This window comes from Adiantum capillus-veneris, chromosome 1, assembly GCF_014529385.1.
Source record: "Adiantum capillus-veneris isolate H3 chromosome 1, ASM1452938v2, whole genome shotgun sequence".
In the NCBI taxonomy this organism is placed as follows: Eukaryota; Viridiplantae; Streptophyta; class Polypodiopsida; order Polypodiales; family Pteridaceae; genus Adiantum; species Adiantum capillus-veneris.
In genome coordinates this window covers 129,236,390-129,255,761 of record NC_140931.1, presented here as the reverse complement: position 1 = coordinate 129,255,761, position 19,372 = coordinate 129,236,390, and the positions used below count along the sequence as shown (strand labels likewise).

Genomic DNA, 19,372 nt, shown 5'->3' with positions numbered 1-19,372 from the left:
TCCTTGGATGCAACCACATGCACGAATGCAATGCAAACATAGATTCCTCGCGGGAAAGCGTCTGCCTTCCCGCGATTGTTCCTGCTTTTCGTAAAAAGCTTCATTGAACCCATCTTTATTCTTGTGCTTGCGTTCTTACGCGTATTTTCTTATTCAGTTCGGATTTCCTCCTTAGCCTACGGAATGCCCCCTTTGTGATGCACCCGTCACCCATCATGTGACGCATCAGGGGCACCCGTAACCCGGCCCTTTCCATCGAACTTACGGAAACTCCTTCGCGATGTTTATCGTCACCCATCAAATGACACATCAGAGTTGTCCGTTCCTGATGGCATTTCCAGTAGCTACAATCTTTTAACAGTTCTTAGTGTACACATTAAAATATCCTAATTTCATAAAAAGAAATTAATCATTAAAAATAAGAAATAGTCCAATTAGCAACAGATTGTATCCACTAAACCCATCCATGAAAGTGTACAAAACATGCCCTGCTACATCTTCGAGCACACGCTGAGTGAAAGGTGTGGGAAAACCATCTGGAATAGTTACTTTATTCAGCGTGCTGTAGTCTACACACACTCGAATTTTATTGGACTGCTTCTTAGGCGCTATCACCATGGGTGATAACCACTCCGAGTGCTCCACAGGTACAATGATCCTTGACTCTTGCATTTTTTCGAGCTCTGACTTGACAACCTCTGCATACTTTGGGTTGAGCTTATAAGCTTGGCCTCTGACAAGCTTAGCTCCTTCAACTAGAGGGATTGTGTGGAGATCCAATTCTGGTGGGATCCCTTCCAAATCCTTGTAGGACCAAGCAAAAACATCCTTAAAAGAGTGAATAAAAGAAACTACCTGGTCAAGTAATGCGGGATGCTCCCATAACCATGCTGCTAAGAGGACTTGCTGAGCGTTGTCAGGGTCGCCCAGGTTGACTTTTTTGACAGGGTCAGGAGGTGTAACTGTGGAGGGTACTTCAGAAGTTGAAACATGAGCTGCCTCTTGGAGCTTCGAGACATCATGTGCTGGCGTTTGACGGATTGGAAACTCTGCATACTCTTCTTGTAACCATCCAAGCGGAAGCTCCTCGTAGGGTAAATCTTCAGACACAGACATAACCGGGTGCTTTAGCGTGGGCGGGGCATCCGACCTGGGAGATGTTAGAGGAAGGGGGGAATCATTGGCGAGTTCATGCAGAGGAGATTTTTCCCCCCTTCGGTGATGTGTGATAGGTTTCCCGAGGCCGAGGGCTTCCAGAGGAGGATCATCAGAATCATGAGAATTTGGAGCTGACCCACTCACTTCTTGGACAGGTCCACTGTCTGCTGTAGGACTACTGTCTAGTGTAGGACTTGTGACCTCTGTGTCCGCCTGAGGAGTTGGAAGAGAGAGTGTTACCGGCACTTGTGAGTTTTGAATAGAGACCATATAACATCGCATCGAGGCTGTAGCTTCCAACCATTGCAGCAGCAGGTCTTCGTCATACCTGTGAGTAAGGATGGGCTGCTCAGGGTCGGGGTTGGACTGTACTGACAATGAGCTGTGATGAACCACTGGATCGATACCTCCTTCGAGCCGAATTGGTTGCATGGAGGAGCTAGGAGTATGTATCCACATGGTTTCGTTGCCCCAATCATGAAGTGCCTTAGTATGCCTCAACCATGGTCGACCAATCAGCAAAGGAAATCCTCCCTCCACTTGAGGAAGACCGACCACCACAAAATCCAAGCTAAATGTGAAGTCTTGTATCATAAGAGGCACCTTCTCTACTATGCCCATAGGGTAGACTGTCCTCTGGTCTGCCAATGGAACAGTGAAGGGAGCAGGCCGGTTAGGCTGCAGACCTAAGGCCAACATAGTAAATTCTGGCATCAGATTGATCCCAGATCCACCATCCACTATGACGCTTGAGAATTGATGCCCAAGAATAGACACAGTGAGACGAGGACTTTTATAGTCGGTGAGGGGAGCAGCTGGATATGAAATCATGTAGGACTCCAAGGGCTGCACAGGTAGGTGCCTGCCACTAGGCCCTGCTCCAGGGTACAGAGACTGGATGATGGAAAGGGTGTCACTTCTAAAATTTGCATCAAGTCGAAGCATGTCGTATAGGGACACTTGTTGAAAAGTGTTTTTCAAGATAGACTCTGCTGTGGGCTTGTTACCTTTGATTAGAGCTTGTTCTGGAACCTTAAGCTTCTGCAAGTCCTCTACTGCTTCGATGAAAGCATCATCAATATCTGATAGAAGCGAGGTAGGTTGGCTCTTGACACTACCTGCTGGTTTGTCAACTACTACTGGAGTTTGACTCATTTGTGTGACAGGAGATGGAAAGGTTGGATTACCAGGGAGGCTGATATAACTGGCCTATACAACGTAGAGGGCGGTACTATTTCAATTACATGTTAACTTTACACAGAGCACTGAGAAGGGAAGAGAACACAGTTGCGTCCAGCGACTAGAATGTCGCTGCGCACACGAGACTGACACCCTGTAGGCCCCAAAGACTGGCGCCCCTTTCGGTATTTCTTTTTTCAAATTAAGGTAGACGATCAGACCACTTAGCGCAAGCTTTCACAAAGCTGTCCAAACCTGGCGAGGGCTGAAAACGCAGGTTTTCGATCGGATTTCGACAGCATAACGGCGCAAAAACCCCTGTGGGTCAAAAACACCTGTCTAGGACGGATTCCCTCGATATCTGGAAGCTTTCTGGTGAGCTGTCACAGAAATTCAGCGGGCTGTAATTCTCTGTTTTTCACTGCCGGGAGCCCAAAAGCCTGTACACACATCCCAAGGCTCTCACGAGGCTCCCCCGATGTTCCCTTGCAGTTTAGGTGCGAAACCCTAAACCTGCAGAAAAACACAGCAGGCTGTAATTCCCTGTTTCGGATCGTTTTTAGCGGAGCGAACACGCCTACGTGTGTCCCAAGGGCTCCCGCACGCAATGGGACAGTTCCCCTGTGAATTGGACGAGTTTTCACGCGAGAAAACTCTCCAAACTCGCAATCTTTCGTGATGGAACTGTGCGTATCTGTGGAGGATTAGCAATTAGCTAATCCGGTTCCTGTTCAAAAGGCTCTTGCCTTGGCAAACGCGCATAAACCCCCAGAACTGTACATAGGTCAAATGAGAAGCCCACTAGTGGGGCATAACATACTGTACGTAGGGGAGAAAGAGAGCAGTATGTAGCGTGCGGGGCATCACTCCCGTCACCATACTGTGCATAGAGGGCAAGGTAAGCATTCCATAGCTTCTGTACCTGCTACAATCCACCTGAGGCTGAAAATGGCGCCCCCCTTGTTGATATGCAGCTCGTTTTTGCCTCCTAGAGTGGCAGAATCGCTCACAGGCTGACACGTCGCCCAGTTTCCGAGTTTGGGCTTTCCCTGCTAAAAATATCTCAACTTGTGCGTCAGTTGACTTGGCAGCAGAGCAATAAAATGTTCCCCTTGTCATTCCAGAGCTAATGACGCGAACACATTTTCCGGTCAAAAATAGCAGTTCCCTAAATTTTAGGAGATGCTTCCATGGCGTACCTATCGGTCTCTTGACCATCATTGAAGACTACCATTTGACCAACATCTACAATGTGGGTTAATTTACTGGCCCCTTTCAACTTATAAAGTTGTTGTGACTTGACGAGTGGCCCAAATTCCAGTTTGGCGCACACGAGCTTCCATACTCATCAGAATTCAGGGCTAACTGGCCCGGGCAGTCCCTGTCTGACCGACCTAAATCCCCGATGTGAGAAACCCATTTGGCTGCAGTCGTTTCACACTGGCCATGCAATGTCCACTTGCACCTTTTCAAGGGTTTTGGGACAAACAAGTAAAAATAAAATAAATATATCTAATACTTATTTACGGAAGGCAACAGGAAAAATACACCTCCTGGTGACAGCTGAGGCCAAGAGCAGCTCTCTGTGCCCGTGTGAGCACCCCAGCCGGCTCTTCCATTTGCTTCAACCCTTCTTGAGAGGCAACTACAAGAGTGGAAGGCGGTGCCTGTGGAATGGAGCTTATTGTGATGAGGTTAAGCTTTGGAAATGTAAACTCCTGTTGGCTTGTGCTTGCAGATGTGGACGCTCGTTGTTTTGGGCAATCCTTACTATAGTGATCCTTAGCTTCAGGGCAATGTCGGCAAGGAGGGGACCCTTTTGGTAAGGAACATTTGCTCTGATAGTGTCCATACTCCCCGCACCTGTAGCACAAAGTTGGCCTATTTGAGGGGCGAGGTGGTCTCTGCCCTTGCTGCATGGGACCGGAGGCTGACGTGTAGAAGCTTCGGGGAATTGAAGGAGTACTAGCATGATAAAAGCTGGGAGATGCAAAGTTATTGTGCATACCTTGCTGCATAGGAGGTGTTGTCAACAGAGGTGGCATCGGGTTCTGATGGCTCTATGGTGACACCAGGTTTGATGCAGGCGTAAGCCCTTGTTGGAGAGAAGGACCTAGACTTTGTTGTATCTACCGTAATCCCTTGATATAATAGCAATCCTTGTCTTCATGCCCAGACTTCTTGCAGAAGTGGCAATAAGCTCTCAGGGGACAGTCCTGTGGAGGATGTCTCCTGGCGAAGAGAGATACTTTTCTCCTCTTGAAGAGCGCGTTGTAGTTTTAGGGCTTCAAGTTCTCTACAAGACAAGACCAGTGTTGGCAACTTCCATAATCTAAGTGAGGGTAGCCACTTTGTTCTTTGTACAGTAATCTCGAAGCCCTTTAGGCAACCCACAACAATACTTCTCAATCTGCTCTGTCAGTGGCACAAACCTGTAGGAGGTTACTGAGAGCAACGCTTTGCAAAATCTCCAATTGTACTCCTGTAGGCTCTTGCAAGTAGCCGCAGTGAGTTGGTGCCAATCCATCATGACATCGACTTCAAATTCATTTGACAGCCATGCAGATGCAAACATTTGCTTGAAGTATACCCACGTGGCGGGTGCCTGTCCTTGCATCAACGATGTCGTCCACCATGTAAGCGTATTGTCTTTCAAGAAAGTGGTAGCTTTCTTGAACTTAGAGGCCTCTATAAAATTCCCTCTTGCATAAGCTGTATCAAACTGTTGGAGGAAAGTTAGAGCCTTCGCCTTATCCTCAAAGCCGCTGAAAGTGCTAAACTTTATTGCTTCACCACCTTCTTTGTAAGCTTTTTGCTTTCCTAGTGCCCCCAAATGTCATAGGGAATTGTCTGCAACATGGGCATTGTAGTAGGGGTCATCGGCATTCTTTGGCCATTGACATTTTGCATCTTAAGTGCCATATCTGGCTGCTCTCCAAAAAACCAGCCATGTCAAAATTGCCTTGTGGCATCCCAAACTTCCTTGATTGCTCTGAAAGCCTTGTTGCATGCCGTACATGAGGTTTGGCATCATGCCTTGCATACCTCCAAACATTGTTCCTGGCATATATTGTTGGTTTCCAAGTGCATAACCAGCCATACTTTGGAACACAGATCCACCCCCGAAATACCCAGGATGTACCGTGGGTGGTGGAAAAACTTGATGCATTGCCTGGAATCTGGTTCCCTGTCCATTTAATGCAACATGTAGACTTTAAAAGGTGACGGGCTGAACTGGCAAAACCTGTGGAATTGGTGTCCTAACCACTTGTTCATGGACGGAAGGAACCTGCCTTGGAGCCCCTGACTCCGCAATGTGCGAGTGCTCCCTATCGTGCTAGGACGCATGAAGTACCTGGGCTTGAGCCTCATCGGGCTCTATTGGCCGTGTGAGTTGCCTTGTCTGCTGTGGCAGTGGTGACGCTTGCAAAAACTCCATAAACCTTGGGTTATGCATCAATTGAGAAAACACATTCACAACGGCAACCAACTGAGTCGTGAACGCATCATCTTCAAGTTGCCCAATCATAAAGCTTTGCACTGGTAGAGCATTCACATCAACAAGAGGTACAGACAGGCGCGGCCGTGAACTCTTGCCAACCTCAAACACTGTAGGAGAGCAACCCTCTTCCATGATGCCTTTCCCTTTGTCGGCCATAGTGTAATCTCGCGTTCCTGTACTCTATCTTCACCTCAAACCAACCGAGGCTCAATTCTTGAGGAAAAAGTGATTCTGTCCCGGCAACGGAACCATGAAAGGGCCTGTAGGGCGGTAGACTTTGGCTTTCACTCAAAACTTTACTTTAGACTTTAGGACACATAGAAACTTTGCAAATAAAAACCTGTAACGGGAATTGACACTTCAAACACACACGGCTTGGAAGCTAGAGTGCTACCAAGCAGACACCGACACCTGTTGGCCCGAAACACTGACGCCCCTTTCAGTATTTCTTTATTCTTAATGCAAAGAAACGATCTGATCACTTTCACCTAACTCCCACCAAGCTGTTCGGACCTGTCCATGGCTCTAATCGCAGGTTTTTGACTTAATTTCGCCAGCATAACGACGCAAAATTCGTGTAGGTACACGCCTACGACGCTTTTCCCCGCATTCTGGAAGGCCCCATTAGTTGTTGCATGGACTTGGACTTCTGCAGCAAACAATAGTCCCATATCTCTTTGGGTAGACCACAACAAATTCGCTCAATCTGCTATTTAAAAGTGATCTTTCGAAAGAAGAGGCTTGTAGAAAAGTATCCCAAAATCTCTGGCAATAGATGTCCAAAGTATCTTCCTTGGTCATCTGCAAATGATCCCAAGCGGTGATTACGTCTAGTTTGTACTCTTGAGTGAGCCAGGAAGAGGTAAAAATTTGCTGGAATCGTAGCCACTCCATTGGTGCTTCCCTTCGTAGCAGTAGGTTATACCACCATGTTTGCGCATTTCCCTTGGGATAAGATGTTGCCCTCCTAACTCTTGTAGTGCTCTGAGTAGCGTCCTCCGGAGAAGGCTAGTCGAACTGTTGAATGAAAGCGAGGGCCTTGTGGGTATCTTAAAAACCCGAAAAAGTATCAAATTTTAATGCTCGGCTTCTTGCCCTTATCCTCGAGAAAATCATATTGATTGGCTCTGTAGAAATACTTCTTCTTTGTAGAAATTGTTTGCTCATGAGAATCCAAACTTTCAGAGGAAGACGAGTCCTCTTCCGATCTGTCAAAGTACTTCCAAGATCTCTAGTGGGATCTATTGTTCTTTGCCTTCTTCTTGCTTTCGCTATGCCTTTGAGTATTTCTGATCTTCCTACTCTTTCTGTCCTTTTTACTAGAGTGAGAGGAGGAAGTACTGTCTGAGCTGTCAGAAGAGGACGAGGATGAACTAGAAACCGTAGTTACCAGGAACGGGAAACCGGAACGGGAACGGGGAACGGGAACGCGGAACAAAATGCCATTCCCTGTTACGGGTACTCACGTTTGAAACACGGAACGGGGATTCGGAACGGGAACTTGGAATGGGAACGGGGAACGGAGACCTGAAAACGGCCATTCCCTGTTACTATGTAGAAACACCTCAAAGCGCACAGGCTTCTTTGTCTTTCGTGCATTCTCAAAAGTAGATTTCTGACCCAAGTAGGCAGGATAGTCTGCTGGTCGACTCTGTCTCCTCGGCTGCTTCTTGGTTTTCATGAGTCGACCGACTCGCCTTTCTACAGCTCCATCAAATTCATCCTCCAAATACACCCTTTGAGTAGGTGTGGCCAATGTAGGTGTTTTCTTCAAAGCTGACTTCAGAGGTGAACGGATGGTCGTACGCCATCGGGAATGCATCAATCGGATGCTTGATCAAAAAATTCGGATGTTGAGGATATTTCGACCTCCGTTTGAATCTTCAGTGTTTTCCCCCGAACCTGAGTGGTCAGGTGCAATAGATTCCTCCTATTGGGATTCGTCAAGTGAATCCATGTGTGCCATGATAAAAGAGATCGGATTCTCCGTAGAAGGAAAAATCTATTGAGCTTTGATACCATTGTAATAATCCTGGGCACCCCAAGCCGAGAATCTGATGCATCACAAGTGAGAAACTAAAAACAACATAACAAATTGAACAAAATTGAGAGAGACGACACTGTCAGAGTGAGCAGCGGAAGGTGGAGAGAGAGAGAGAGAGAGAGAGAGAGAGAGAGAGAGAGAGAGAGAGAGAGAGAGAGAGAGAGAGAGAGAGAGAGTGGCGATCGACACACAAGAGATGGAAAAGGCTGGCAAGCCCCAAAAACTCCTGATGGCAAAAATTGCTATGTACAAGACAAGATGGCAAGATGAGTGGGAGAGTGCAAACCCCCCCTCCTATATATAGGAGAATAGGGAGTAGGTAGGGCAGACTAGAAGCCCCAACGACCTATGCACAAAAAACCCATAAATGAGGAAAAAATGGAAAAGGACCAGAATAGGTCCGCGATCGGGCAAAGTGCTAAGCAAAACCCTAAATGTGCCTGAAGATCCTTGTCCAGTAGGTGTACGGGTGGCCAACCCACAACCAAGGGCAAGTGCACGTGATGTGTGAAGCCTGTAGGCAGGGTGCAAAGCATCTGGAGATGAAGAATCTAACACCCCCCCTCAACGACAGATGCGGAGTCGTTGAGGAAGAAGATGTAACACGCTTGGCAAATCTAGAGTGTGAAAAGAAGCAGCGCCATTCAAACAAAAAATGACGAACCATCCAGCACCAATGTGATGATAACCGAAGCTAGGTCAGGCTGATCAAGTCGCACAAGGAAGCTGATGGAGAGGCTAACAACAAAACAAGTCGCTGAAGAGGATATATATGAGGGAAAGATGGAAGACGAGCAGGGAGCTCATCGGTGGAGGTCAGTAGAAGAGAGAGACGGAAGAGAGAGAACCCCCCCTGAAGCAGAGCACTCTGACAAAAAAGGTAGAAGGCCAAGGTGGTAAACCCGGCACACTCTAAGCCAAAAAGTGATCTCGGTCATAAGAGGGAGGAAGGAGGTGGATGAAACTAGAGGGTGAAGCCATAGCCTGTGAAGGGCTAGAGATGGCGGTGGCAGACTTCTGTCAAGAAACCGTCCCATCCTCAGGATGTGAATCCTTCGTGCACTATCGCCGTCGTTTATAACATTTTGTAAGGTGGAGCGGAAGTGAATGTTGAACTTTGCTCAAGATGAGTGCTCCGAACTGTGCTCAAGGGTTCCTTTTACTTACGGCAGGGAGAGCCTTCCGTCCTTTAGTGAGAGAGTGCAAATGATCACGAACAAAGTGGCAAACATTGTGAATGAAGGTGCTGAGACTGAGAGATAGAGAGAGAAGAATACGACATCAGAATGTTGTCAAATCCTCCTCCGAAGGTCCCACTCTCTATGGTGAGAGCGGTCTACTATTGATTGCACAAATCTCTACAATGCAATGGACTTGCCGATGATGTCGACGACGATGAGGACGACGACGAGACGAACAGAAATTTGAAAACGCTAATGGTTGAAATCTTGCAAATCTTTATCTGCTGAATTCTGACTCTATGTCCGTGACGATGTCGATGGCGACGATGCGATGAGGACGCGCTGAAAATACAGATCCTGAAATCTGCGTCAGCATCTGCGTTTTCCGGGCTGAATCTGCAAACTATGCGGGATCTGACCGTGCTGTGAGGATCTGCTGCGGGATGGTGAGATCTGCGAGGTTTGGAAAATTGAAAACGTTGGTGTTACTGTGGATCTTGTCATGATGGAACTGCAAAACGCCAAGGGCTGATCTGCAACCAAAAACGCTAGGGCTGAATTTTGCTATCTGATGCAATCTGCTATGGATCTGTTGATGCAAACTACTAACACTAGGGCTGATCTGCTATCTATTGTTCCTAGGTTGCTGCAATTGCAAAAACGCTAGGCTTGTCTGCAATGAAGAAAACGCTAGGTTGTGGATGATGCTAGGTTGCTGTGGGGGTTCTGCTGAGAAGGTGCCTGTTTAACACAATGTTCCTGCTGCCTCTTCTGCCCATAAGTGCTAGCGCTAGGTTTCCTTATATATATCATTGGCCAAATTGCCCTATCCATTTCCCAACAAAAGTCACTTAAAAATAATAAGTGAAAAATGTCAAAAACAGAGAAAATAGGTCTATGCACTGTAAAAATGCTACTTATGGGTTTTGATTGAAATCTGATGGTCATGCTGTGTGCAACCAGAGGATATGCATCTAATCTAAGTGTCTAGACATGCACGGTCTGCGAACAGACTCACAAAAGTGCCAGAACACTTCCTAATCTAACTGAACTAAACCCATGTCATGAAGTAGCTTGTCCACGTACACATAGGGTTAGATGTGTACGTGAACATTTTGCTGCAAAATGACCTTTCTTTCCACAATAGTACAAGTAATGTTAGGGCGAGAAGGTGTACAACCATGTCCAGACTGTCCAGGAACACACCACCCCTACTGGATGTAGAAACCAATACAGTAGAACCCGCAGAGGCGTCTGAGGTGGCTCTGTCCTGAATGTGCGAAGCTATCTGTTGCACAGCGGGCAAGAGCTCCTCCCAAGTGATAGGAGTAGGGCGTGTGGAGGTAGTAAGTGATTGGAAGAAGGAATCATAAGTGGTTGGAAGCTTGAGCAACAACCGAGTTGCCCTCGGAAGAAATTTGGTGACCACAAGCTGCTAGCTTATCACAGAGCAGAAGCATGCGGGATATGAAGCCTGGATAGTCGAAAATGATGAGACCTGTAAGTCCATCAAAGTCTTTTCCAAAGCGAGGATCCTTCCGGATGTCTTCGTCTCATACATGTTGCAAAGGAAACCCCATACCTCATGTGCAATGGTGTGAGAGCGTAAAGATGTCAACACGTTGTCTGCACAGTTGATGAGTAAGAAAGAGTAAACTCGGCGATGGTTCTGATTCCACTGATCCACCATAGCCTGTGTAACCACAATATCTTATCCGCCAGAAGCAGTACCATGAGAAGAAATAGATGAGGAGCCAGCACGTGTAACTACAGAAGAAGTGGTAGCTGATGATGTCGATGTAGGAGCACCAGATGTAGGAGCAAGGCCGGGACACACGGCATTGGCAGGATCGGTAAGCCAGTCCGTAAGGTGCAGCGGAAGTGAATGTTGAACTTTGCTCAATATGAGTGCTCCGAACCGTGCTGAAGGGTTCCTTTTACTTACGGAAGGGAGAGCCTTCCGTTCCTTTATTGAGAGAATGCAAATGATCACAAACAAAGTGGAAGACACTGTGAATGAAGGTACTGAGACTGAGAGATAGAGAGAGAAGAGAATACGACATTAGAATGTTGTCAAATCCTCCTCCAAGGGCCCCTCTCTCGATGGTTAGAGAAGTCTATGCTATTGATTGCACAAATCTGGTACAAAGGTGCTGATGCAAGCTCTTGATGCTATGATGCAATGATGATCTAAGTCGGAGATGACGGCTACGGCGAGGGCGGCGATGACGAGGACGATGGCTGAAAATGCTAACTTCAGGGATTGAAAACGCTGATATGTTTGGCTTGGAAAGCGCTGCTATTCTGGCTTGAAAAGCTCTGCTGTCCTGGCTGACTATCACTGCTGAAAAACGCTGGTACAACTGCTGAAAAACGCTGGTTCAGTGGGTCTGCAAACGCTGGGTAAGCAGGTCTGAAAACGCTGATGAAGCAGGCTGAGAAATGCTGTGAATGCTGATGTAAAACGCTGGTTTTGTTGATCAGAAGCGCTGGCTTTACTGATCCGAAAACGCTGGTTTACTGAAGTCTTGCCGAGGAGGAACTATAGAGGGCCTGCTGCAGGTTTTGCCTGTACTCTCTTGGTTTCTTCTACTCTAATGAGTGACTGCCAGGTTTCTTTTATATTAACTTAGCAAATTTGCCCTACCTAGTTTCCCAACAAAGTCACTTATTAGTAATAAGTGAAAAATGGCTACAATAGGGAAAATGGGTTCTGTGCATTGTAAAATGCTCATGATGGCTTCTGACTGTCATGCTGATGATCATGCTGTGTGCAACCAGAGGATATGCAACTACTCTAACTGCCTAGACATGCACGGCCTGCGCACAGGCTCACAACGGTGTCAAAACACTTCCTGAGATGACCTGAAACCTGGACTTGAAGTAGCTTGTCCACATGCACATAGGGTTAGACGTGTACGTGACACAGTCCCAAAGTTCAAACTGCATAAGCAGCACCATGATCTTCATCTTCCAGACGACAAAGTTGGAGCCATCAAGCTTTTCACTTGGAGGAAAGATGGGCATGGCTGGGAGTGTTGCCATAGATACAGACAAAAAATCAGCAGAGAAGTCTCGTGTGTAAAATCAGAAGCGAAGGTGAGAATAGGATCGGAAAACCACGCCGATAGAACGCCAGAAGACCGCGAAGTAGGGGGTACGTGATGGGAGAGGCAAGGGAACCCCAAAGGGATGCCGATGAAGCAAAGTCGAGGTGCTGTCCAAACCTGAAATCGCAGCAAAAGGGAGCTCGAAACACCGCGAGAACGCAGGGTTTGAGCAAAAACGCCAGGTGATGAACACCGGATGCCGAGTTTGGTAGGTGAGGGCTGTAAATGCACCAAAACAGGCTGAAAATCAGCAGGTAAGTGATCGGGAAATCGCCGGCAATAGTCACAACTGTTCAGCTTCCAAGGGGGAAGACCAAGGAGCCTCGCACCAAGTTATGCCTTTTAGATACTCTAGTTGCCTCAACTATGTTATATGGAGTGAAGATATGGGGACCATCATAGTCGTCAGCATGGAAGTACAGATGGGTGGCGAGGCATGAAGAGGCCACTTATCTCCATGTCTCGAGGATGATCAAGGCTAAGGCCTCAGTTCCTCATGCCATCATCAGAACAGAGTTGGCTACCCCTCTGGTGGTGGAGGGCCTTATGAGATGAGTGACATTTCTACACAGCTTATGAGAGCTCCCATGAGATGGTTATGCTCGGTTGGCCCTGGAGTCCTCTTGTCACTTGACAACACAGGGAGATGCATCATATTGGTATGCACAGATGGCAACATGGTTTGAGCTTCATGGCTTTTCTATGGGTAGGCTCCCCCCCTTTCAGTATTCTATGGATGCACCCTCTTTCTACAACGAGACTTGTTTTAGCTGGATACCGAGAGGACATGGATACTACTACATACAGAGAGCATTTTCTCTAGCTCATAGAGCATGGTTTCTTATCTAGGCCTGCCTACAAGGACACTCACTTGTCCCATGGCTTACAACGTGCTATTGGACAGATTCACACATCTTCACACCAGTCGGAGATTGAGACTGAGACTGGCGGATTTCGAGAGATTTAAGTCGAGGCCAAGTTATACAGCTTTATTAGAGAGAGCCAGAGACAGAGCTCCATTATATATGCCACTATGCAATATACTATGAGATATGTGACCGCTTTCACTGCTTCTTTAGAGAGGGTTTTGGGCCTCTATCTGGAGTTATGAGATAACAGGATTAGAGATGTCCGGGACTCTTATCTACTGGAGATTCAGCAGCATGGAGTAAGGTTACTGACAGAGAGAGGCCTACAGATCAGGGGACACACCCAGAGACAGATCTCAGTGTTTTTCATCCAGAGAGTGAGCAAAGATGAGAGCAATCAAAGAGGAGGGATACAAGGCATATCACTAGAGGTATTCTAAGTGATCGAGCATGCGAGCTGGGGAGATCTAGGAGGCCCAAGATCAGGGAATTCTCCCAGCGCCGGAGGAGGCTGAAACATAGGATCAGATTCATATTGGCGAGACATAAGAGACGCCCTGGGCAGACTCTCACCATGGAGGACATCGACACGATCATGCACTGACGGATGAGAGCTATCACTGGATTTATACATACATATCCACCATATGTGTTTTGAGATACCTACCCACTTTTTGTATACCTCAGGCTCATGCTACCCGCATTTTACAGCTCTATTAGATGTCCTTGTTTAGTTAAATTTCTTTCCTTTATCCAAACTTTGTTCACCATGATGTAACTCTTTGGTCTCATAGGTCATTTTGGCCTCTAGAAGACGTTAATATAATATTTCATTTCATTTCATTTCATCTCTCTCTCTCTCTCTCTCTCTCTCTCTCTCTCTCTCTCTCTCTCTCTCTGAGCGTGAGGTGGCCTTTTCCTCGTCACTATGATGTAGGGGCATGTAAATGGGCATATTGTGGCATGGTTTGCCTCAAATGTATAAGAGAATTTATGTGCTATTCCTTTTTTTTTCCTCCTTTTTCTAGGTTCTCATCCAGAATGAGACTCAAAAGCAGGAGAAGCGGCGGGCAGAGCGAACCAAGTTTTTGCATGAGGTAGCAAGCCTTCGTAAAAGGCTGCAGGAGTGCAGCATTGAATTTTTGGCAAAGCAGGATGATAAAACTACTGTGAAGAATGCTGTAGTCAGAGATGTGATGGATTTCCTAATGACGTCCGACAATCGCATAGGACTCTTGGCAGCAGAGGTATAAAACTTGTCTAATACTCTTCAAACTATTATGGAGATTTATTAGTAAAGGTTCCCTTGTCAGTCAGCATGGGTACTATGGAGGATCCACAATTGCTAATGCACACTAGTTTCTTTAGAGTCACTTTAGAACTGAAATATGATAAGAGTGACCCATAATTTAGGACCTAGTGCCATTTGAGGTGCCTTAAGAAGAGTATGGACTCTGCAAGAATGTAAGGATGTTGGTAGCTTCTATTTACCTCTGAGCTCGCGAATCGTTTTGCCAAGGATTTTCCTTAGAGATACTCATCACCACCGATGTACTCTCTCTCTCTCTCTCTCTCTCTCTCACTCTCTCTCCCTCTCTCGCCCCCCCCACACCTTGTGAAAGTAATATCCCCTGAATTAAAATGCAGGTACAGCTGCTAGCTGAGGAGAAAGATGAAGACAAAGCAATCTACCAATCATTTGGAAGAGAGGGCTTACCGAATGGGGTTCTCTCCAGCAACAGTAATTCAAAAGTGCAGGATGATGAATTGCAGAGTGAGCGAGCTTTCAGAAAGCTGCTTTCTGAGATCTTCATGGACAATGTGCAGCTATATAAAGTTGTTAATTCTATGACATTAAATGCGGCGGTGATGGATGCGAAGCCAGATAGCAGTGGGCAAGACGTGACGCCGACCAAGAAGAACATAAGCATGCTGTCCAGATTCTTGTGAAGATTTGTGTGGGATGCTGGATAATGGCGACTTCAAATAGCTTGTCTGAGTAGCCTGGTGGTAAAAGGCAAGAAGAAGCGGAAATACAATTATTGCAGCATGTCAAGCTTCTTGCCAATGATGTGTTTGTCAGCAAAAGATTGCCAAGGGCACTACGCATCCACGCGCAAATGTCTAGAGGATGATCGCTGATGTTGCCGCTGTATCTATGACATGCAAAGCGTGCAATGGAGTTACGGCAGGTAATTGAGACTATAAACATTTGGCTTTAATGTGATATACAGAGAATTCCTTTTACCATTGTGATATAAGCGGCATTGTTATAAAGCCCCCTCGTGCCTGTTGGAATCCCACTATAATAATCAAGGTGGTGGTTGGGAGTCCAGAAAGGCCATTATTGTACTTCTCTCCTGTTAATTCCCATGTACAAGACAAATATATGGTGCCAGTCGCCCCTTTTGGATACACACAGTTCTAGGGTGCTCTGGACATGTTACTTGTATCTCATAGGTATCTTGTCCCCTAGTAAAAAAAACACGCGTGAAACACTGTGACCTTGTAAAGCCTGGATTTCAGTTATAAGCTAAACTAATTGGTTGGTAGGGTGCACCCTTATGAGTGGCTTGGAGTCTTCAATTATTGCATCTATGGATTCTATCTTGAGGTATATGTGACTCAATGTGGACATTCCTGTTGATGAGTATACATTTAGAATCGTACCAGTTGAAATTTACTTTTGAGGCACATTACTCATTTGTAATTGCTGAACCTGGGTCCCACATTGTGTTAGTGAAATTATTGATATTAAGAAAAAATCGCTATGCTGTGGTCGCACTTGGCCTGTTTTATTTTAGCAAGGCTGCAAGGTTTTGGGAACAGGATCCTATAATCCAAGAAGTGCTCTTGATATTCGCCTTTCTGTGAGTATTAGCCTTTCTCTTGGAAGGTTAATGAATCTAAATTCAATCCATTCTTGATGCTCCTCAAATGAAGGAGTTAATCATGGAAAAGCAAGTAACCAATCTAAATCCAAAATGTTTTTGGTCATCATGTAGAGTAAATCGCGGAAAAGTAAAATTGCCACTCCTTGATTAATTAATGAATGAAGGGGTCATGCACTGCTTTGTTTTCAAATGTGGGAAGTGGGAAAGTGAATATTTGGAATCTTAGTATCATTGCACTCGCCTATATGACCTCTTGAGGCCATGGTTGCATTGAGACCACTCCTTATTCGCCACGTCACATTTGACGCTATGCCAGCATGCGTTTCATGCACATGCTATGGGAGCATGTGCATGAAACACATTCCTAATTCAAAAATGATACGTTAGTTTGAAGTACGTAGCAACAGGCAATCACGAAGCACATAGATTTGCAATAGTATATATTAGATGGAAAGGATAGTTACAATATTGAGAGGGAGGATACTTTAAAGAGAAGAAAACGCTAAAGAAAAAATAAAGTAAAAGAGAAACACCCCTTTATATAGACACTAAAGGTTTTTTGACTTTCCACCTTGATATGTCTTTTGACTTTCCACGTTCATGTGTCTTTTCATTTTCTAAACTCACCCTTCGATTTTTCACTTGATATGTTTTGAAAGAATTTCTATTTTTCTTTCTGAGATTGGAGAGATTGAATGGGAGCGTCCATATATAAATGTAAACGTGGGCATGGCACCCACGCCCGAGTTCACTATCATGGTCCAAGTTTATAATTGGCCATGCAACCATAGGTACCCTTCCACGTACATGTACACATACACATACACTTATACATACACAGGCACATAAACATGCACATCCCCATCCTTGAGCCTTTTTTTGGTAGCAATCAAGGTTTTTGTCCTATAGCCATGCACAAACTACGAATGGCACACATATTTCAAGTCAGTAATTAGATGCAGTGATCCATCCCTCATGATTGACTCTTACAGTGTCTTGAATGAAGACCTGGTGGCGAGATCGATGGAGGGAGAACTAGGACACATGCGCCAAGGTAATCATGGGCGTAGGATATAAGTACACTTGGTCCCTAGAATGTAAACTTGGACAAGGGAGGCCCACTTGTTTTAATCGATTTATAATGTATAAAACCCTTGTGCATTTCAAGATGCTTGCATGGGTGTGATGGTTAGCTTGAGTTAGGTAGGTCGTGGGTTTGAAGCCTTGAGGTTGCCACTTTGAAGCCTTTGCTGTCGATCCTTCCCTGAGGTCTTAAAGACCTTGTGGGACTACATGTCCACGGGACCGATCCACTTGCTTCTTGAATAGGTATATGTTCTTTAGTTTAAGCACCAAGAAGGGACCTACGGAATCATTGTGTGTACAATAGAAATCAATATGGGCAATCTAGGTAGGCTCCACATAAAAGTGTGAATATCTCCTCACATAATCGTTTGTTGTCCCTCTTAAAAAGTAAAATTCATTGTCAAAAGAAAGAGACACGCCACTAACCGAAAGTGAAAAAGTTAAGTGGGCTTCTCCAAAGATAGCACAAACGAGTCACAATTTTACCACACAGCACAGGTGTTTACCCTTGTGTGAGAAAATTGTAGGCAGAAACCATAATGAGTAATGCTTCTTATTTTGCAAATGGATAAGTTGAAGGGTTATTGTCTCGCTTGCTTTCATGGCTTTTCAAGTGAGGAGCTCTCATGATAAAAAAAGTTGGTTGATGTCAAGATTTTCTTTTACTTTTTTTCAATAAGAGGTTGAATTAGAATACGAAAAAGGTACAAGGATGGCACCTTGGGAAAGACTGAGAGAGCCCATACAAGGACCTACTAATACCCATCATTCAAAGCCAAGAGGAGGTAGCAAGATACATACAAAGTTTTCCATGAGTTTGGTTGTGATCGGTAACTTCTTTATGGATAAGAAATGACACAAAGCTTTGCTCCACATTCACTTTCGGCTTCTATAATTTTCTACCCTTCCTCTATGTAATGACTACTATTTTTTACCATTTTGTGGTAGTGATGTATGTGGATACACTTAGGACTCCTGAGTCACTTTTTTCTCTCACTAGGAGGTTTTTTCCCTCATGCATTGAATATACAATCTATTCTTTTTGACAAGCGTACTTGTCTACTTGCACACTAAACAATACATTACTTTTGTGTACTCTTGAGCATCCTCTTCTTGCTGTGTGTGTGTCCCTTATAGCTTTACATCTAACAATGGTATGAAAGTAAGACATAAAGAGTAGCTTCGTGAACAACCTTCACTTAGGATGCGGTTTCGTAGGTGCGCACATGTTGCCATATCCTTGGGAATAGCTCGAAGACTATGGAGCACTCAAAATCTTAATCTCAGGATGTTTGGGCTTTGTTGTTTCTTTCAAACATATGTGCATACATTTTTGTTCTTTCGTGTGGTTGATTGTAATTCCTAGTTTAGTGACACATTAGCCTCATCAAGGGAGCATGCTCATGCCTTGATGATCCTACTTGCATTGTTTGCTAAAAATACTATGGTTCCAAGTCTTGTATTGTTTGCTAAACATACTATGGTTCAAAGTCCCCCTTCATGTAAGACTTCAAAGGAAGCCTGGGATACTAGATGATTTGTACAAAAGTCATAATGAATTTTTCACTACCTATCTGTGTGAAACATCTTGAAAACTAACATATGTGTGTGAATTTGTGCAATTTCATCGATGATCATTTGACCAAGATCAATGTTATCCAACTGATTGTTTTTTATGAGATTATTAGGGAGGACTAATATACAGGTCTAATATGTATAGCAGGTCCCGAGTTTGGTACAAATCATACAAGCAAAGCTAAGGTTTCCTAATGATTGCAAACAGCCTAAACATGCAGATGCATCAAATGGTGAGAAACTTGAAAAGGAAGGTAAGAAAGCATGAAATTATGTAAATGTAACTATTGTAGTGCTAGTCTAGACAAGAAATAAAAGTTTAGGAGTGACTAACTGGAACTAATATGAGCCTTGGCTATCATCACATTATATTCATAATTTCTGTTTGAACTCCAAGGGAATATTACAATAAATGTGTGCAATGCCTTGACACTTGTCAATTGCTGTAACACCTTTTATCTCTGTATCTACAATTGATAGCTCCAATGAGGGCACACACTTAGATAAGATTGACCTCTTTGTCCTTGATCCAAAAATCTCTTTGGCATCTTCACAATTGACTCTTGCAAACTCACCACTATGATTACGCCTTTTATTAACCCCGTCATAGAAATTTTAGAACAATTTAAGAATAGGTACCATCGGTCTCCAAGTGATGCTTTTAGACGCCACATAGCTATATTGGGCCTTGGTACTTTACTTTGATCATCCTTATCTCCTTTTGTTATGCTTGGCTAAGCTTTCACCACTTTCAACCGTATGTGCACTTATGGG

At 45.0% G+C, this 19,372-nt stretch overlaps 1 protein-coding gene across 3 annotated transcripts in view; it reads left to right on the top strand.

The window, feature by feature from the left end:
- Window positions 1-15,614, top strand: part of LOC147465548 (PX domain-containing protein EREL1-like) — a 33,183-nt gene extending 17,569 nt beyond the window's left edge. For 2 of the 3 annotated variants that reach the window (XM_086520551.1, XM_086520554.1), the window contains exons 9-10: window positions 14,072-14,290; window positions 14,691-15,614. In XM_086520551.1, coding sequence (XP_086376677.1) covers window positions 14,072-14,290; window positions 14,691-14,993 — 522 coding nt within the window. In that variant the 3' untranslated portion in view covers window positions 14,994-15,614. The remainder of the gene's footprint in view (window positions 1-14,071; window positions 14,291-14,690) is intronic. The other variant, XM_086520555.1, reaches the window with a different exon arrangement.
- Window positions 15,615-19,372: the final 3,758 nt, after the last annotated feature.